This window comes from Epinephelus lanceolatus, chromosome 3 (genome assembly GCF_041903045.1).
Source record: "Epinephelus lanceolatus isolate andai-2023 chromosome 3, ASM4190304v1, whole genome shotgun sequence".
NCBI lineage: Eukaryota > Metazoa > Chordata > Actinopteri > Perciformes > Serranidae > Epinephelus > Epinephelus lanceolatus.
This window is the reverse complement of record NC_135736.1, coordinates 17,931,150-17,952,671: the sequence shown is the minus strand read 5'-3', so window position 1 is coordinate 17,952,671 and position 21,522 is coordinate 17,931,150. Positions and strand designations below refer to the sequence as shown.

The following is a 21,522-nucleotide window of genomic DNA, read 5'->3' as shown; positions in this document are numbered from 1 at the left end:
ATAATATCTCCTGTGGCGCTGCGGGGTGAAGTGAAGCATGAGGAGAAAGCAGAATGCTGTCTTTGTTGCCTTTTTGCTGGCTATGGCTCTTGTGTCGGCCTGAGGAGCTGGTCCTGGTTTCCCTTTACTCCCATCCTCAAAACACACAAAACCAGCAGCGATGAGCATAAAAACAACAGGTGTACAAGTACGGCAGTCATGGCTGGTACATTTGGGGCTTTTGAATGATGTCTGGGTCTGAACAAGAGTTTTTAGATGTTGTGCTGCAGGAGAAGGCACTCTGTTAGGCCTTCTATGACTAATTGACATCTTATTTGATTTGATATATTGCTGAAGGTGTTAATGGACAGAAAATTCAACAGATTGTCAACCCAATCACAAGAATAAATGTTAGCATTGTATGTTTCTGCAAACCACTGATATGTTACATTTGTATCTAGGTAGCAGATACGTTGAAACTTTACTTTTCTTTAAGTTTCAGTAAAGCTTTGTTTAATATGTGGTTAGGTTTAGGCACAAAAAACTAAATCACCACAATCCTGGCTGAAGACGCAGTGATGAGTCGGCATGGTCAATATGAAATGTACAAACTGAGCATTTCCATGCATTTATTCTTCATACTGGAATTGTTAATTTACCTTAAGTTTCATTTTTGTTCTCTTTTAACAATGTTTGAAATTACCAAATATAGAGGTGCATATTTATTAAAGGGCCAGTGTGTAATATTTGGCATGGTTTATTGTCAGTCTGAATCTGAATCTGAATCTTCTACCCATTAATATGTTTATACAAGTGTATGATTGCTATAAAATAAAATTCGTTTGGTTTTCGTAGCCTTATAATTATGCTTTTATAGATATATATAGCAAGGGCCTTGCTTTAGAGAGATCACCATCTTGCACCGCCATGTATGTACGGCAGACCGAGTGGACAATCCAGCCAGCCAGAGAACGCGTTTCGCGTGTATAAATGAACCAACAAAGACAGCAGAAGGAAGGAAGAAGGAGGAGGAAACAGCAGAGAGTGTTAGTAGTTCGTCGATAGAGAGTAGTGAAAAGTTTTTTTTAGTTATAAAGTTTGTGAATGGACCACACTTACCACGCAACAGGAGAGAATGAACCCGAACCGTCATCTGCGAGGAAAAGAAGACGCAACTTCACTCCTTGTGATGCACTCTCTGCGGCGCTTTTCCTCCTGGTGATATCTCCCCAACGATGGTAGCAGTAGCACCGAATCCCATTCTGTGCATTCAGCCTCTCTTCTCGCCCGCTCAGCATCAAACACATGGAGTTCCTCATCAGTATGCTCCGGCTCAAACAGGTATGGCTCTGGGTCTGTGTCCGCTACAAGAAACTCTTCAAAATCGCGTTCAAAGTCGTCCATTGCAGCTACTGTAGTCCGGAGATATTGCTAGGCTAGATAAACAGCTGAGCTCTGTTACTGGCTACGCTGTCAGTCAGTGTGCGGGCTGGAGATTGGCGGAGCAGAGAGGGGAGGGGGGTCGGTCCCCACTCAGTATCGTAAACGAGTATGTGTGTAAAGTTATGAAGTGTGTCTGTTACGCTAGAAGAGTCAGAATTTGGGACGGAGTGGAGTGTTACCAGAGTTTCTGGAGTGCTCAAATAAACGGGCCTTTTTCCCGAACGCTCCTCTGGTCTCCTGCTCGTGAGGGATTCATTACAATATCGTAACATGGTTTAGATTTCTAAATAAACATTCACCTCGTCGCTAGATAGACCTACTCCTGAAAAACTCGTGCGCAAGGCTTTTTGTCCCTACGAGGCCACCGTCATTTACCTGACAGGAGGGGTGAGCGAGTGAGCCCTGCAATCTAGAATTTGACCACTGATGTCACTGTTTCCAACGGTTTTCAACCCATTTTACACACTGGCCCTTTAATTATTATTATTATACAATAATTAATTTAATTTAATTTAATTTAATTTATTTTGATTTGATTTGATTTAATTTAGTTTAATTAAATTAATTTAATTATATTCTATTTTATTTTATTCTATTTTATTCATTTATTTATTTATGTCCATTTTTTTCAGTGTCCTTTTGTTGCTTTTCTTTATTTTGTTTGTAATATTTTTATGGTCATATTACAGCTGTTGTTAGAACAGATGGAAAAGGCTTTGGTTTCATGTGTTTGGTGATTTTTATTTCATTTTGTTAACTCCAGAAAATAGTTGTAAGATAAAGCCCTAATCTGATACAGATGTTTTTAAAAGTATAAGACAGCATATGGCACACAAGCATTGTTTGTGTATATTAATCATGAGTAGATATGGCAGCGAGACTTCCTTCATCCGTCTCATGGATGTATTTCACATCAGAGGATTCACACTGCTTTAAGAACAAAAAGCTAATACAACACATGAGAGCACCATATTTGAAGTAACCTGTCCTCTTTACTTTCTCTCACACATTTTCAGAGGTGGTCTTTGCAGGCTGAATGCATGCACACTTTCTGGTTTTGGGTCACTACTCAGAGCTTATTACAGACAGTATAAAAGGCCCAAAATCTCCCTCCCCTCCGTGTCCCCCCAAATTGCTGAGCAGAATAATGAGCAGTAAACAAGTAGAGTAGAGGCGGAGGGAGAAGAGGGGGTGTCCAACTTGAACTGAGGGGTGACAAAAGAGGGGGTGTCTCCACAGCGACTGAGTCGAGCTGTTTGAGTCACATGGCCTCGGGTTTCTATTGAGAGCAGTAAGAAGAGGCTTGAAGCTCAATCTTTAGTGCATGTTTTGGAAGCCAATGGCAGCAGCATGAGTGGAGCCCAACTGGACGGAGCAATGAAGGCAGACAGCCTCCATCTGAACGAGACGGCAGCTCTGGGGCTACATGACCAGGAGATCAACACAGCTCTGTTTGGTGAGTTGTACTCTTTACTTCCACAGCACTGTCACCATAGAGACAGACTGAATGGAAGATGTTTCAGCGTTTCTTTTTAAGTTAAACTCATGTGTTTTTTCCTTACCCAGAGTTCAAAGTGTTTAACATTGTCCTCATCACCCTGGCCTTGTGTGTTCTCACTGTCACTGGCCTGTACTGCATCACTGTCTGCTACAACCGCACCAGGTGAGCATCAGATGTCAGATATGATTTGATACACTAAAATGATTGCTGTAAACACTTGTGACTGACCTGCCTTCTCACCTTTATTAGGATTCATGGAAGCTTCTGTGTATACATGCAGCCCCTAGTTTAAAGGGACAGTTCACCCCAAAATCAATAATAATGAAAAAAAAAAACATTTTTTTGTTGTTTTCAGCAGTATTTAGTAAATGTCCAGAGATGGAGCTTTGTGAATCTCTGCCGGCTGCCACACTGTATGCTCTGTCCCCAAAAGTTCACAGGCTGGAGTTGGGGTTGGAGAGCAGACCCGAGCCAAAGGACCGTAGGTTGTCGGATGGGGTATAGGGTTGGAGGAGGTCATACAGGTATGGGGTGGGCAAGACCATGGAGGCATCAGTAGGTGAGGAGGTTTATAGTGGATGTGGGATTTGATTGGAAGCCAGTAAAATGGATGAGGGTGCAGGTGATGTGCTGCCAGGGCTTGGCACAGGTGAGAACCCTGGCAGCTGAGTTCTGCACATACTGGAGCCTGTCAAGGGACTTGTGGGGTACCCCAGACAGGACCCCACTGCAGTAGTCCAGACGGGAGGTGATGAAAGTGTAAATGAGGGTCTCTGCCATGGAGTCAGAGAGCAATGACCGGAGTCTGGAAGAATTATTCAGGTGCGAGAAAGCGGACTTAGTAATGGTTTTGATGTGTGACTGGAAAGAGAGGGTGGAGTCCAGAATGACACCCAGGTTGTGGACTCCTGGGGACGGGTGGGTGATGCATCCGTCCACATTATCACATTGGGAGTAACAATAATGAGCTCTGTTTTGTTGTTGTTAAGTTTGAGTAGGTATTTTTGATTTTAGGGCGAACTGTCCCTTTATTAACATATAGGTCAGTGCCTTAATTAATCAGATTCAAAGAAAATTGACATTTTCTAACAACGAGTGTTCTTACAATCCGTCTGTAGAGTGTTTGTCTTTCATATCACTGTAACTTAAAATAGAGTACGATGCAATGTAAAATTACACTGAAGTCATTAGTGCAATTAGTGCCGTCTTCTCCACCAGGCAGTCAAAGAGAGCCCATGTGTATGAGAGTGCAGTGACCCGAGGCGAGGCGGCTGACCCCGTGGCTGTCAAAGCAGTGAAGCGCTCCACCAGCTTCATCAACCCTCTTGCCTTCTTCAGGAAACCTGAGGCAGCAAAGGACAATTCCAGGATCTACTACATCTACAGCAACCCGCTGCCTGTAGGACTGAAGGAGGAAGAGGAGGAGGGGGGGACTAAAACCCTGCAGGGACCAGCGGAGGGGCAAACTGCACTGACGCTGCCATTGTCGTTTCAAGAGTACGCCAACGATCCCAACAGCGGTGTCACCTTGGATCCTCCGATTTTTTACATGCAGCTTTAGAGGGTGGAGAGTTATGGTGTGGGGGTGGGGGGACTGTTATGAACTGGATAAGCGAGACACTAGAATCTGAAAGGTCTGAAGCTGGACCCCTGAGACCGTGTCTGTCAAAGGTTGTTACAATGTACAGGCCATTAAAGGGACACTCAACATTCTCACTGCAACCTCATCACATATTGACATTTATGTCAAGTTCTACCTGTTACATACATTGTCCTCTTTCAAAACAGACTTCTGTTTTCCCAGGAAATTTAACGTTTACATGCAGTCTCCTTCAAAATAAATGCACTACATCTGTACAACACCGCGAATTTAAGTTTTTTTCCTTCAACAAAAAACGCACATGGTTAGGTTTAGGAAAAAAGAACAGGGTTTGGCTTTAGAATCTTACGGAACATGAACACTGCTATCTCGGGTGACAGTCTGTGTTTGTTGGACTCATCCAACACCACTCCCACCCGCCCCAGTCGAACCTTTGCCGTCTTGACTTTCGTTCTTGTCCCACTGCGTTTCACCCTGATGGTGCCGGGCACCCTTCAACTATAACAGCAACCGGCCGTGTATCATGCTGACGTTAAAGGACGCCTTTTTTCGTTGGTTTCTGACGCCACAAGTCACTGGCCAAGTGTCAGATTTCGATGACTTCGAAGTGAGACCGAGCTCGGGGGAGCTTTACTCAGCCTGTAAAAAACAGTTGCATAATGTCTTCTGTAGCTCAAGTCTGAGAAAATAACCCTGGTGATGTCATAGTGATATCACCATGGTTATCACAGCATAGGCTTTGGGACTACAAATTTATAACAGATAGCTTAATGGGCTACCAGGTCATAGGCTGCGTGAAGTTTGAAAAATGTGGCCGTTTACCAGGAGAGGAACCTAAGACCTTATCAAGTTGCATTATGGGATATGTGAGATCCAGTGTTTGAAAACTTTGCCCATACACGGTACTAAAACTGAGCATTTTCCATCCACTTTACAATTCCTTGATTTTAAAGTTAAATAATGAATTACTGGCATACCCCTTTAAGACCCTAACCTTCTCTTTCATAACAAACTACTCCAAAGTTAAAACGTTTTCTGACTGTTGCTGAATAATTCACTGATTCAAATGCAAAAGCGAAGAAGAATTTGTATATGATACTTGATCATGACACTGCATCAGATTCTACTGTAAGGAAATACCTTTCTTGACATCACTGGCTAGAGAAGTCTTAGAAAGTGTAAGAACAGTTTTGTGTCCCTAAAAGATTAAGCCAGTTTACCCCTGGTATTAACATGTGTCAGTGATCTGAACACATAGACAGCTGAGACATGTTACTCTTCACACCTATGTCTATGATGTGTGTCCAGTCGACCACTTGTGATTTTGTTAGCTGTTGTTTGATAGCGGTTGTGTCGATACAGCTGGAGGAATCGCTGTCAACAGAATTCAACAATGGGGAAGATTGCAAGCTAGCAAACACTGATGTAAACAACGCAGGATTTTAAATAATTTAAAAACATCATTGCAAATGTTTTATAAAATGGAAAATGCATTTAACATGATTGCAAGGCTTCAAGAATACAAACAATGCATTTTGATGAGAAGCACTGACTGTAAACAGAAGACTCAACGGGCTACCTTTAATCTGAAAGGTGCAAAATGTAAGAACAGAATTATGCTGCCAGTTATATAGAGGCCTGATAATCATGTCTAAAGTTGTAATTGTGGATTTCTAATGTAAATGCGTGTTAATGTTTGAGGGTTAATGTCTGAATACTGTACATACTGATGATGTTATGCTCATGCTCAAAGCAGGTTTGTAAGGCTGCCATAGTTCAGCACATGCTGATTACGTTGGAGGCACAAAGTAGTAAACATAGAAAAGTTATTCTCGATTTTTTTTGAATGAACTTTAATAAAACTGCGGATACAATGTGCTTTACAAAAGAAGCCGAGTGTGAGACACAGAAAGATGAGAAAAATACAAACGATTATCACTGCGGAGCACCTGATCGTAGAGTGTTCCTAGGCAAAGGGATTGGATCGTTTAAGAGTCAGTTCTTAGATGATTGGCTGGGTCTCTCTGATCAGCCACTCCAGCGCCTCCTTTCTGCCCTGCCTCTCCAACTCTGCTCCGACCACCTCCCGGCACTTCCTGTGGTACTCGTTCACCCAGTCCCGCTGCAGGACAGAGAAGAGAGGCTGTCAAACCATGAAGAGGCTGTGTTTAGGTAGTGCATAGCGTAATAGGAATAGCTGGGAATATTATCAAACACTCAAACGCATAGTTAATGATTTTAAATCGTTCCTATTCCTCATATTCTTTCTCCAACTCTTCAGAGTGTTATCTAGGTTACATTTAATGATTTGATGTATTTGAACTGTTAATCATCTTTCCAATAAAAACCTTTTGAGACAAATTATTAATTTAATGTGGGTGAATTTGTCTTTGATTATTTACAATATATATCACACTGGTTATTCTTTACCTCCTTCTGAGTGAGCAGCTCTGTGTTCATCATCTTGACTTGGACAGGAACCAGAGTGAGGGGCTCAAACGTCAGACTGCCTCTGTTTCTGTAGTTGTACTGAACACACAGACAAGAGAACAAAAACATACTGGTTTTCCTTACTGCTTTTAAAGAATAATTCTACTGCAACCCTATGGATATCATGATTATATACACATTTGGCCTTGTTCTTAGTTCAAGGACCTACTTTGGGCTTAGCTGGTACAACAAGGACCACATTTTCAATACGAATGCCAAAAGATCCATCTTCATAGTACCCCGGCTCTAGAAAAAAGAAAGAGAACTAAGATGAAAAAGGCAAAATATTGGGTTTTGAAATACTTATATAGAGGTGTTAGTGGTACAGGGACAGTTTGTCAAAAAACCTAAAATACATATTTTCCTCTTACCTGTAGTGCTATTTATCAAACAACTGTTTTGGTGTGAGTTGCAGAGCGTTGGAGATATTAGTCGTAGAGATGTCTGCCCTCTATCGTCTATATTGGAACTAGATGGCACTCAGCTTTTGGGGTTTAAAGTGCCAAAAACATACATTTAAAGAACTCAACAGCAATGTCTCTTTCCAGAAATCATGACCTGGTTACACAAGATAATCCACAGACCTTGTTGAGAGCAGTTTAATGTAGGAACTATTTTCTTTCGACTGAACCACACCCGTCAACCGAATCACCGTGCAGAAGGAAGCATGCATCTTCTCATGAACAGCAAGAGATCTAGACATGAATGGCGTCCTCCTTGGCTGAGTTGTGAAGTAAGTTGGAAAATAGTTCCTACATGAAACTGCTCACAACAAGGTCTGTGCATTATCTTGAGTAACTGGGTCATGATTTCTGTTAAGAGACATTGCTGTTGAGTTTTTCAGATGTATTTTTTTTGGCGCTTTGAGCAACACAAGCCGAGTGCCATCTAATTCCATTATTTTTGAGAGATGTCAGACATCTCTACGGCCAATATCTCCAACGCTCATACCAAAACAATCTAGATTGATAGCAGTACTACAGTTAAAATATGTATGAAAATATGTATTTTTGATTTTTGGGTGAACTGTCCCTTTAAGGTGTTTTTAATGTCTGAAAAGTTTATCCAACTGATAAACTTTACATCATAAATTAAAGGGCCAGTGTGTAATATTTGGCATGGTTTATTGTCAATCTGAATCTGAATCTGAATATTCTACCCATTAATATGTTTATACAAGTGTATAATCGCTATAAAATAAAATTCGTTTGGTTTTCGTAGCCTTATAGTTATGCTTTTATATATATATACAGTACAGGCCAAAAGTTTGGACACACCTTCTCATTCAATGCGTTTTCTTTATTTTCATGACTATTTACATTGTAGATTCTCACTGAAGGCATCAAAACTATGAATGAACACATGTGGAGTTATGTACTTAACAAAAAAAGGTGAAATAACTGAAAACATGTTTTATATTCTAGTTTCTTCAAAATAGCCACCCTTTGCTCTGATTACTGCTTTGCACACTCTTGGCATTCTCTCCATGAGCTTCAAGAGGTAGTCACCTGAAATGGTTTTCCAACAGTCTTGAAGGAGTTCCCAGAGGTGTTTAGCACTTGTTGGCCCCTTTGCCTTCACTCTGCGGTCCAGCTCACCCCAAACCATCTCGATTGGGTTCAGGTCCGGTGACTGTGGAGGCCAGGTCATCTGCCGCAGCACTCCATCACTCTCCTTCTTGGTCAAATAGCCCTTACACAGCCTGGAGGTGTGTTTGGGGTCACTGTCCTGTTGAAAAATAAATGATCGTCCGCGGTTGGAACCAAAGATCTCAAATTTGGACTCATCAGACCAAAGCACAGATTTCCACTGGTCTAATGTCCATTCCTTGTGTTTCTTGGCCCAAACAAATCTCTTCTGCTTGTTGCCTCTCCTTAGCAGTGGTTTCCTAGCAGCTATTTGACCATGAAGGCCTGATTGGCGCAGTCTCCTCTTAACAGTTGTTCTAGAGATGGGTCTGCTGCTAGAACTCTGTGTGGCATTCATCTGGTCTCTGATCTGAGCTGCTGTTAACTTGCGATTTCTGAGGCTGGTGACTCGGATGAACTTATCCTCAGAAGCAGAGGTGACTCTTGGTCTTCCTTTCCTGGGTCGGTCCTCATGTGTGCCAGTTTCGTTGTAGCGCTTGATGGTTTTTGTGACTCCACTTGGGGACACATTTAAAGTTTTTGCAATTTTCCGGACTGACTGACCTTCATTTCTTAAAGTAATGATGGCCACTCGTTTTTCTTTAGTTAGCTGATTGGTTCTTGCCATAATATGAATTTTAACAGTTGTCCAATAGGGCTGTCGGCTGTGTATTAACCTGACTTCTGCACAACACAACTGATGGTCCCAACCCCATTGATAAAGCAAGAAATTCCACTAATTAACCCTGATAAGGCACACCTGTGAAGTGGAAACCATTTCAGGTGACTACCTCTTGAAGCTCATGGAGAGAATGCCAAGAGTGTGCAAAGCAGTAATCAGAGCAAAGGGTGGCTATTTTGAAGAAACTAGAATATAAAACATGTTTTCAGTTATTTCACCTTTTTTTGTTAAGTACATAACTCCACATGTGTTCATTCATAGTTTTGATGCCTTCAGTGAGAATCTACAATGTAAATAGTCATGAAAATAAAGAAAACGCATTGAATGAGAAGGTGTGTCCAAACTTTTGGCCTGTACTGTATATAGCAAGGGCCTTGCTTTAGAGAGCTCGCCATCTTGCGCCGCCATGTATGTACAGCAGACCGAGCGGACAATCCAGCCAGCCAGAGAATGCGTTTCGCATGTATAAATGAACCAACAAAGACAGCGGAAGGAAGGAAGAAGGAGGAGGAAACAGCAGAGAGTGTTAGTAGTTTGTCGATAGAGAGTAGTGAAAAGTTTTTTTAGTTATAAAGTTTGCGAATGGACCACACTTACCACGCAACAGGAGAGAATGAACCCGAACCGTCATCTGCGAGGAAAAGAAGACGCAACTTCACTCCTTGTGATGCACTCTCTGCGGCGCTTTTCCTCCTGGTGATATATCTGCCCAACGATGGTAGCAGTAGCACCGAATCCCATTCTGTGCATTCAGCCTCTCTTCTCACCCGCTCAGCATCAAACACATGGAGTTCCTCATCTGTGTGCTCCGGCTCAAACAGGTATGGCTCTGGGTCTGTGTCCGCTACAAGAAACTCTAAAATCGCGTTCAAAGTCGTCCATTGCAGCTACTATAGTCCGGAGATATTGCTAGGCTAAATAAACAGCTGAGCTCTGTTTACCGGTTACGCTGTCAGTCAGTGTGCGGGCTGGAGGTTGAGCAGAGAGGGGAGGGGGGTCCCCACTCGGTATGGTAAACGAGTTATGTGTGTAAAGTTATGATGTGTGTCTGTTACGCTAGAAGAGTCAGAGTTTGGGACGGAGTCTTTTACCCCCTGGAGTGTTACCGGAGTTTCTGGAGTGCTCAAATAAACGGGCCTTTTTCCCGAACGCTCCTCTGGTCTCCTGCTCGTGAGGGATTCATTACAATATCGTAACATGGCTTAGATTTCTAAATAAACATACACCTCGTCGCTAGATAGACCTACTCCTGAAAAACTCGTGCGCAAGGCCTTTTGTCCCTATGAGGCCGCCATCATTTACCCGACGGGAGGGGTGAGCGAGTGAGCCCTGCAATCTAGAATTTGGCCACTGATGTCACTGTTTTCAACCCATTTTACACACTGGCCCTTTGAAAGATCACAGAGTCCTGTAACTGTAGCACTGGCTAAATCAAAATCACTCCCCTCCCTGCCCCACTACCGTACCATCACTAACGATCATGCCAGCCTCCAGAGGTTCATCAGCAAAGGTCTTGTAGCTGATGCCGCAGGGCCCTTCGTGGACGTTGAGGAAGCAACCCACGCCGTGACCCGTACCGTGGAGGTAGTCCAGCCCTGACTCCCAAAGAGCTGCACGGGCAAAGGAATCCAACAGGTGGCCTGGGGAGAGAACAGAAAGTTAGAGCTTTCATTTTAACACACAAAAAAAATCATCATTTTTTTTTTTCACGTAATTCATGGCATATAAATATCTAAACAACATTTTGCTTGAATGCAAAATTGATTGAGTGATTTTATCAATGTGTGCTGGAAAAGTGAAATCAGTGCACAAACATATGAATAAGTAAACATTTTCACCCGATACGAAGAGGGAGATGGCTATAATTTATCCTGTTTACGTGATACTGATTTATCAGAAGGATGCTACTCTTAAGTTACAACATTTTTAGTCATGACTTCTGACTTTTTTTTGTGTCTGAGACAAAGTATAGATCTGTATTCAACATGGACAAGAATATTTAGGAAATTTGAGCCTCACTGTTTGTCAGTGCTGAACTTATTTAATACTGGTATACTATGATGTAAGGTAACCCTCGTGTCAGAGCAGAGGACTGTACCTTTTGTTCCGTTGGGGAAAACAGCAGCACTGACAGCTATGTGTCCCTTCAGTACATAAGTAAAGCATTCCTTGAGGAAAAAGAGAGAGAAAGAGAGCATAACAATTTAAATATTATCAGAATAATTCAAATAGCTTTAGTCAATAAACTATGACCTGAGATTAGACTACTTATAATGACAGTGAAAACAGTGCACAGGCAAATCTATATTTTACCTTCTCAAAAGCTGATGGCGTCCCAAAGTGCATGGTGCGTGTGACATCTGTGGTTCCATCACTGCCAGACATAGAATGTAAAAGCTGGTGAATGCATGTAATGGATGAAAAACTACAACTGTTCCCTCGGCGGCTGGTTAGCCTAAATGCAATTCATGTATGTAATGATTATCATGTTTACACATATTGAGCTCCGGAGTCGATCAGGTAAACTTCATTCATGGAGAGGGTTCTGTTGGTTTCAGGCAGCGGTCTGCGGGGAAAGGATAAAAAAATGTTAGTATCTGTTGGGTATTTTCAGGAGCTTATATATTTTCACTTCATGTCATTTACTTATTGTTAATATGCATTATTGTAGCTTCACATATCTTAGGCCTGTGTGCATGTATGAGGCACATGCTTTTGTTTTAGCGCCCTCTGTGGGTTATGAGCTAGACCTAATCTGTTGGGGAGGATGACACCCACAGCTGGTATGTAATTCAGAATGTTTATTTGCTCTTCAAACCCTGATGAAGACCTAGAGTTGATACACATTGGTCTGTTATATTGTCTTTATGCTAGAAGAATACATTTATAGCACTATTTCACCTCAGGTTTGATCTGAGTTTGCAGAAAATAGAGGGACGGCTATCTCTAGATCCACTTCTATACTCTTTGTGTCAGTGTCAGTCGATGGCATGCGAAAATAAAGAAGTACAATCTGTAGTTCCAGCAAGATGAAGGGAAGTTCATGTACACATAATACCCACACTGTTATGATACAAAGCTGGTTCAAAATATGCAAAGTATCCATTTAATATCAAGCAACACTTCCTGGATCCTGTTTTTTTCGTATTTCCCCCTGCCCCACTTAAGACTACCTCTCAGCTATCAGTGCCATGCGGCGCTTCCTTCTTTCACTGTAGAGAACAAAAACCTTTTCAAAGATACGATTACAAAACTCTAATACACCTGTGTCTGTTTCGTGAGCCGACTAACCTGTAATGTATGATTGCTCCGTTTGGACCGACGCTGGAAATTGTGGGGAAGCTGAGGCCAACAAAATCTTTCTGTTGACTAGAGTAGACAAAGTACATGTAAGAAAAGGGACATTCCCACACAACAATGCACACGTTATGATGACAGGTGATTAAATGTTCAAATTTCCTGGGATTTCTTCTGCACACGGAGAGAATAATACATTTTAAAAATGAACAAGCTCATTTCAAGGCCTTTGGTAGACATTTTGCTACACTTCTGTATCCAGCAGAGGGGGATATAACTCTAGAATCGTCACCATCACGACTCAGTCTCAAACAACATCTTTAAAACGCAGCCTTTTAAGCATGACAGGTGACATGAAGTTAAACATGAGTGTCAACCAAACAAGGAAAATGTGGTAGTTTATAGAGCCCTCATGGGAAACAAAAACCCACCTGCGTAATTCTTCAGCCTTATCAGCAGCAGAGATTTCAGTCACAGTGCCCTTTGGGATCTATAAACAATAACCACAGTTCCAAGTCATGCGAAGAGACCGTAAAAAAAACCCTGGCATATCCTACAGTCTAGTGCGAATTGCATAATGACCTCCAACTGAATGCAGGCTTCCCACGCTCACAAATCAGCAACGTTCCACTAATCATTTAATTTTCAAAATGATGATCAATTAATCATTAATGTTAGAAAATGGTAATTTAATAAACATTTATATCATCACACTGCAAATATGTACAACAAATGTGATGCCGTGAGAGGCCACCACGTTAAAAAATCATTAATGTTTTTAGCTTATCCAGTTATTTGAAAACATTTTAAAGTCCAGTGGGAACCCTGTGAATACACACCGGAGAAATCTATTCTCTTCTTCTACAGATCTACAAATGTATGGCCTCGAAAAAAAATAATGAAAATACCTCTTTTTCCAACCAAGCAAAGAGCTCACACAGAGCAACTGCATCTTTGATCTGTTAGGGGGGAAAGTGCAGATGCTGTAATACATTTATTGTGGGGTGAAACAGACAGCAGATTTTAAGGCGGTCCAAAGGTTCTTACGTGGGCCATTTTCATGCCTTGAATCTCAGTGGCGTTCTTCACAGCCTTGGCGAGGCAGAGTGGAGTGTAGGGAATTGGAGTCCTGTGAGACTGGAATGGATCAAGAGAAAACATTGACAGTTTGAAAAGTAGCTGTTATCTCAAATTAGAAATAGACACTTTTTTTTTGCTTTAAATCATTGTTATAATCTAAATGATGATTGCTTTCACTGTGCAATTCTGTCTGCCACCGCATACGACTTCCAAGGAAAATAGCGGCTCGATGTAAGACACAAAGGGAGTGCGTCAAGCGTTGTGCTACCAAAACAGAAAGAGGATAGCGCTTTTGTTTTCTGTGACAGCTTTCAGTAGCTATTTCCAGTTTCCAAAGAGTATCAATGTAAGTTTTTTGCAGTTACTATCCACAGTAGTGGAAACAGCAGGTGGCGGAGCAACCAAAGGACTGTGGTAACTGTTGGTAGGCTCTGAGGAAAATGGAACGCGACCAGGTTGTCTTTGCAACACAGGCACCAACAATAATACCAACTGGAAACACTAGGGACGGAAAAAGTTGAAAAGTTATCTGTTTCCACTTCAAAAGAAATTAATTATTAGAATGTGTAATATCTATATTAGAAATATTTCAAGCAAAATGTTGTGCCAACTTTAAACGTCAAAAGCATTAATGCTGATCAGCAAAATAGCAAGTAAAGCTTTACTCATATCACACTTTTTAAAACACAGCTACTCACACACATGAAAAATATGAATGAATAAATCAAGTAAAATAAGTCACAAAACACAGTACAATGGGAGACAGAAAAAACTAAAGCAAACAAAAACATAAAACATGAAGAAACTCCCAGAAAAGCTTGCCTATAAAGGTGGGTTTAGTAGACGCTTAAAGCAGTCCAAAGATTCAGCACATCTGATGTACTAGGGAAGATTGTTCCAGAGGGTTGAGGCTAAAATGCACAATTATCTTTTGTTTTGCAGTTAGAGCGGGGGATAGATAAAAGGCAGAGAGGGATGCAAGAACAGGTGTAATGTGGGGCCGACGGCTAGCTCTAATTAATAGCCTTGCAGCTGCATTTTGAACCAACCATAAATGATTTAGAGCAGCTTTACTAGGACATGTGTAGAGGGAATCACAATAATCTGGACGGGCAAAAATGAAAGATCCGAAGAAAGAAATTTATCTGATAAATGCCTGTCTGTCCTGACAAATGGTTTAGTAAATGAACTGTTGATTGTTTTCATACGTTTAGGTTCTACTGAACAACAAACATCAGGAGCGGTGTTGCTGAAACAAGGGGATTTGTACTATTGCAAGGCTGTACCCGATAATAACCCTGACACCGAGATGTCTGAGAATGTATGTGTTTCTCTCCTCCCGCCAGCAAAACTGCAATGCACGCTGTTAGTGAGAACATACCTGACCTACATGACGACAGGAAACGTTCTCAAAATGTGTCATTTAATAAGTATAAGGATACAGATGATGCTCGAGAGCGTGGCCCCATTTATGACCCAGGAAATCATTATTGAGATACAACAATGTAGCTATTCTTACCTTGGGGATGACTTGTGTTAGAGCACAACTGGCCTTGTCGCTGATCCACACTTTGTCCTTGGGGCTGTGTGCCGCACAGATGGCCTGGAGTTCGGTGTAGACCGACTCGTACGGGAACGTGTGGATGCTCAGCTCGGGCTTGCTGGGGGAGTCCAGCTGCAGGTGGTCTCTTAATACCGGATCAGAAAGGCGCTTTAGGTCCACAAAAAGCCTGCGGAGAGGAAGGGGAAGTTCAGTTAAAAAGTAAATTCAGATGAAAATCCCTGTTCCTCCAACTGACCAATAATTCATCATCAACCTTTATTCCTTCAGTCTTTCATATTAGTCAGTGGCATTAAGGTCATTTTAATACAGATTAAGCCAGTATGCTGGTGCACTGTTATATTCAGTTACCTTATTGAGTTCATCCCCACAATGGCATACGCAAAGAAAACTGGATTGTACTCGATGTCTGCACCACGAAGGTTGAAAAGCCCTGAGGAAAAGTAAGTAAGAAACTGTTTCATCATAAAGAAAGCGTCAATGTCAGTAAACATTAAAGTTACTTTAAAATCAGTGTCAAATATCTCAACTGAAACCTCACTACATTTTATCTGGTGCTAAATATCAATGTAATTATTGGACTGTCACGCATCCTTTGTGGATGCCTGAGTGAATCCCCTTTAATTTAACGCCTGTTGAAACCCTCTCGTGTGAATGCTACCTGATGACAATCAAAATCAGCATTACTCTAATTAACACAAGCTCTCGAACCAAACAATCAGAAACAAGAGCTCATTAGTGACGATGACCGAGGTGCTCAGACAGGCACCTAGAGGGACACCCGTGCATCCCTGGGTCCTTGGATCGTGATCGTGTATGAAGACGGACTTATGTAACAGAGGTGATGCTGGGTATGGCTGCTGCTTGTTTTAGACAGTGGTAACTAAAAACTGCTTAAACCTAAAGTGACTAACAACAAGCTCTCAAACAGGCCTTTTACTATTTGTTCCTTTGGGTTGTGGTGTTAAGACCCCAGGCTTGTGTATACACTAGCTGTGGGTTAACATGTTTCACACTTGGATGCCTCCACCCCTGGCCCGGGGCTTATTAAGCATGCTGTCATTGATACGACCAATGAAAATGTTTATTTCTGAAATTTTCACATTCTATACATCGTTGATTTAAGTAAGCCATCTCATCACTTCCATTACTGTGTTCAAGCACCTTCACGACTAACGTGTGTTTCTGGAAAAAACTTTCCATACATGCAATCTCGTCCAATGCCGTGGCGACAAACCAGGTGACTTTCCTCTCCGTCATCTTGGCTCGCAGCGCTGTGATTTTGTCTTGCCAGGACATACCTATAGGAAGACAGCAATGCTCATCATGGGCAGGGCACTTCCTCCAAAACCTGTATATCTAGTTACAGTGGACTGAAAACTTTTGTCTGGCTTGGAGACGAAAGATAAGAAAGGTAAAGGTAATAAACATACTCCAAGCCACAATATTACAAGAATAAAGCCATAAATTTGAAAAAAAATAAAGTACAATAAAATAAATTATAAAATTATAAGAATAAAATGTGATTTTACAAGGAAAAAAGTGATAATATTGCATAAATATACTCATAAATTTACAGGAAAAATTAACAAATGTTATGCCAGAAAGTCAGGTGACATACTATAAAGAGTGACACAAAATCCCTGTTGTGAAAAAGTCGTGGTGGATCAATGATTTAAGCACAGTTTTTGTGTTGGTTTATTATTTCTAGACTTAGTTGACTGAATGTCTCGTGTGTAAACAGACTGGGCAGGTGCCAAACTGACATACTTTGTAAGCATCAGGGCATACTGCACAGATAACTGAAAATAATGAGTCAGCTAAGTCTAAAAATAATAAACGAACATCTTCTGATACGAAACACGCACCCCAGAGTCCTGGGTGAAAGTCATGTGCTCGACCCATTCATCCACCACAACTTACTCCCTATTTTAGTATATCACCTGACTTTCAGGCAGTAAATCTGTGAGTTTATTCACTTTATGTTAAGACTCTTTCCATTTGAAATCATGACTAAATTGGCGTTAAACAATGTCTTTTTCTCTCTTAAAGTGGTATAACTTTGTTCTCATTAAACTAAAACTTTATTGATGTATATAATGATTTTTCTCAAAAACACAACATAATTCTAGTAATGTTATGACTTCATCACAAAATCTCAGATTTATTTTTCCCACAATTTGGCTCGTATACTCTACCGCACAATACTTCTTTCTGCAGTAAAATAATTCATTAAAATTCTCTTAAAATATTTCATGATTTTAATATCTCTGTTTCTCTGAAACAAAACCCTACTTAGCTATTTTAAAAAAAATGTGCATGCGATAATGACGTAAAAGGGGTTTTGCACTGACCAGTGTAGTCTAAGCCCAAAGTGCGGAGCTGTGTGCTGGGTCTTTCTGGGCGGTCCATCCAAACCGCATCGATCAGGTTATCCTGCACTGCCACCAGAGAGTGGCCTGCACCTGTCAGCGCCTTGGACATGTTCTTCCACTGATCTGAAACATAACATCAGCAGTGCTGAGATGCACAAATAGCAGTAGAATGTGAGCACATTAATCTCTCTACAAATCAGACTGGGCAGAAGTACTGGAACCACAAACCTCTAAAATGTAAGACTGTTATTTCCCATAAAATACTTCCTGTTGTATTCTAGAAAGAGCACAATGTTCACACTGCTTTGATTGTCACTGTGTCTCCTTCCCCTTTAGTAATGAAGATTGCTAAGAAGAAAATGGTACAGCAACCTACCAGCAGCGATGATCCAAGGATCTACTCCCACCTTGGAGTTCTCTGGCAGGATGCTTATCAGCCAGTCCTCCTGAGAGGGTGTCTCCTTCAGCCCTACAAACACACAAACATATCACAATCAAACACAGAGAGAATATGCCTGACTCATGCAGCATCTTTAATGATTTATTTCTGTCTTAAAAAGTCAGTGCAGACATAAATAGGACAATCTTGCTTTATTTTCCACATTAAAATGGGGTCAGAACCTCCTGACTTACAGTCTGGCTGTGATTCACGCTTTATCATCAGTCCTTTGATAATATTTGTATGCTAAGGGTACTTTTTATATTGTATATAAAGACTGGCTTCAGTAAAGAATCTGTTATGCAAATCTTGCTGTTTATAATTGTGTATGAGTTCCCTATAAATGATCACAACTCTTAAAATGAGAACAAAATGGAAAAGAAAAAGGAAAAACAATCGATCAGTGTTTGTGTTTATAGCTTACATAGCAATACTACAAGTCAGTTTTTATTTTTCATCATGTACAACAGAGACATCAAGCAGGACATTACCCATCTTCATGAGGGTCCAGTTGTTGTCCATCTGCTGACTGGCCTGGAGGAAATATCGTCCATCAGTCCACATTGCAGCGTGCTGCTCTGTGACGATGGCTGTACCTATACATCACACAACACATGACAGATGTGACCTTCAGCATCATAGCTGCTTTGGGGATGGAGTTTAGACAACAGATAGGTGTGGAATGTATGCAAGAAAATACTGGACACTGGAATGGTGATACGATAATCTATTACGGTCTATTAATCGTCAGTAAGACCTTGGGTCAAAAGGTGTTCGGTCAGTTCTAAAAAGCAAAATATAGAGTATATGCCTCTAAAATTACAGCAGCGAACACACAGTCAGAGTGAGGGATCTCTCCTACTTTCTTTTCAAACTGTGCTGATTTCCCACAGTGATTTAGAACAAAGTAGGCCACCTAGTCTGAAATTACATCTCCGCTAACATCATAAAAACAAACTTGGCATCTACTGTACTGACTAAATTTAACAGTAGACAATGCATCAGGATCTGGTGGTTTACCCTGAATAAATCAACATAATAAAAGTTGGATGTTCCTGGGAGTATATATATATCACCTAGTCCTGTGTTTTTACTGTGATGAGAATTAAATCTTGGCGTCAGGTCTAAGATTTGAACTCTGGATGACTTTTTAACTCACACTGCCATTCACACGCAAGCAAAACATACCTGCAGAGCCATTAAATCCACAGATAAATTCACGTCTGCAGTCACACGGTGCAATGTATTCACTCTGAAAGACATGCAAGGCAGAGAGAGAAAGACAGAGACAGAAGAGAGAGATCGGCTTCATTAACAATCAGTGTGAAGTGGCCATCAACCAGTCAGACATTTTAAATGCCACCTTCGCTGCTCTTCTCACATCATGTCTTGTGCATGGAGAGGGGAAAAGAGAGGAGCAGTGGGTAAAAGGGCTACAATTAATTGCGAAGGTCAGACCAAACAATCAGAAGTCGATCACGACACACAGAAAGTAAAACAGGCAGGAGTGGAAGCTGCACGACTGTGAGCTTGTGCGTCTTAGTTTATGTTTGGGGGTGACTGTTATCATGTGAACGTTATGTGTGTGATCTCACTTACCTGATGTGCATCTCCAGAAGGGACGATGTAAGCCTGTATGGGCTCAGAGAAGTATTTACAACTCCTCATTGCCTGGCGAAGCTGCCTGAGCAGCTCTCCAGTGATCTTTGGAGACATGGCAGTGGCTGCATGGAGAAAGAGCATGACATCAAAGACACAATTTAGTAATGTTCTTGATACCATACTTGTTCAAAACAGAGCTACAATGCCTGTAAAATGAGCAATGAGGTAAACGTCAAAAGTTAGGATAACAGCTGCTGGGATTTACCAAGTGCAGACATGTCACACCTAGGTATTTATGATGAGAAATGAATCCACTTAATCACAGTAACGACATAATTTCATACATCTACCCATTAAACAATAAACATGTCAAGGTTCCCTCATCTACTTTTATTCAAACCCACCCTAATTATCCTTAGATTACCTGTCTTTTGGGAAGTCATGTTGACTTAAGGTGACTGGAGCAGGACAGTGAGTGACTGCAGCCTAGCTGGAGCTCAAAGTCACAGTCCACACCTGGATCTTTAACCTGCTGTAACATGCTGACTGAGCAACTTTCATAAGGGTTAAATATTAAAGGGAACAGACTAAGCTTCTTGGCTGGTGTCGACAGGTCTGTGACCTATTTCCACAGCGACAATCTCACAAGGCAAAGGCCAGAAGACACTGTGCAGTCATAAATTCACTATCACTCTTCACTTTGAAGAGCGTAGAGCTCGGTGTGAACAAACTGACCAATCATGCTTCAGTTTCCTTCATCGGTGAGCTCTCCTATTGGCTGAATACTCCACATGCGATTGTTGTTTACAAGTTGGCATTGGATGAATCGGTCGCATTTCGTATCTAACCTCCGAGCTAACTAACTACAATAAAAAAAAGCTGTGACTATGATGTTCTGATAAAAAGCTATAAAGCCACAGAGCTTGGACTGAAGCGGACAGGCGAGTTTTTATTCACCCAACAAGTCACTGTTATCAACAGGCCAACCGTAACACACAATAACTACCGTTAATTCATTCACTGGGTCGCCGTTGATTTTAGTAACGTTAGTGGGTGTGGTAGCACGCCGGTGGGATATTTGTAAAGTTGCTAGCTAGTAAACGCCATTCTCTCCGCTTTCATAACACACAGCGTGCTGCGGTAACAGGCGTGTGCTGACCAACCGTTCCCCTCATTTTATAACAGTAACATCCTCTCTGAGCTCGCGCTGTGCCACCGGGAGACGGAGACGTTAGCTCGCCACGCCGCCGCTAGCTAACGTTTAAGTCCCCCCTCATGCAGCCAGTGAAATGGCGAATACACACCCGGTGGTTTCGTCTGGGAAATGTGTTTCTTGGGTTAGAAAACGAAGCGCTCCTTTGCCAGCTCGGACCTTGTGTTAATTTACAAAACAGGAGGCTGCCATTTCGCTGTAGACGTTTGCGGTCACGTGACTGCAGTTTCTTCCAGTAGACGCAGAGGGATCCAGACTCGCCTCCTTTTCAGTGAGTAATGCATTCACCCAACAATAAGAAGTCATCTTAATATCGCCACAACAATAATCTACACACCGGTATTAAACAGGGAGTCTAAAATTATATAGCAGTCTAACACCACTGTAAAAATAAGGATCATCGAATCCGACAAAAGGAAGTAAAATGAATTGTTTTGCAGGTCACAAGTCAAGTCTCAAGTCCTAAACTATGAATTTCAAGTCCTAAACAAGTCATAATTTGTATTTATTTGTTAAAACAAGTGCAACTGAACTTAATCATATAAAAAATAATGCTGACATTGCGCTTTAATAGCATATAGCACTATTAACCACCATCAAAAAACAATGAATTTAGTATGTTTCTGTCCTGT

The 21,522-nt window shown here is 41.4% G+C and overlaps 2 protein-coding genes across 3 annotated transcripts; one reads left to right on the top strand and one right to left on the bottom strand.

Annotated features, from left to right (window-relative positions):
- Window positions 1–2,685: 2,685 nt before the first annotated feature.
- On the top strand, window positions 2,686–6,884 carry LOC117255791 (uncharacterized). Its single transcript, XM_033624974.2, has 3 exons — window positions 2,686–2,878; window positions 2,989–3,085; window positions 4,142–6,884. The coding sequence occupies exons 1-3, from the start codon at window positions 2,773–2,775 to the stop codon at window positions 4,482–4,484; spliced, it is 546 nt and encodes a 181-aa protein (XP_033480865.2). The 5' UTR covers window positions 2,686–2,772; the 3' UTR covers window positions 4,485–6,884.
- xpnpep1 (X-prolyl aminopeptidase (aminopeptidase P) 1, soluble) lies at window positions 4,512–21,128 on the bottom strand. 2 transcript variants are annotated; one of them, XM_033624798.2, is made up of 20 exons: window positions 20,982–21,128; window positions 19,675–19,799; window positions 19,264–19,327; window positions 18,567–18,671; window positions 18,013–18,105; window positions 17,616–17,759; window positions 16,467–16,562; window positions 15,613–15,694; window positions 15,220–15,430; window positions 13,668–13,757; window positions 13,529–13,579; window positions 13,052–13,110; window positions 12,615–12,692; window positions 11,818–11,889; window positions 11,637–11,697; window positions 11,422–11,491; window positions 10,790–10,963; window positions 7,183–7,259; window positions 6,954–7,052; window positions 4,512–6,645 (listed from the first exon to the last, which is right to left on the bottom strand). In XM_033624798.2, exons 2-20 carry the CDS (start codon window positions 19,789–19,791, stop codon window positions 6,526–6,528), a joined length of 1,863 nt encoding a protein of 620 aa, XP_033480689.1. In that variant the 5' UTR covers window positions 19,792–19,799; window positions 20,982–21,128; the 3' UTR covers window positions 4,512–6,525. The 2 variants fall into 2 exon arrangements, with proteins under 2 accessions (XP_033480689.1, XP_033480688.1); XM_033624797.2 differs by lacking the exon at window positions 20,982–21,128 and adding an exon at window positions 20,102–20,244.
- Window positions 21,129–21,522: the final 394 nt, after the last annotated feature.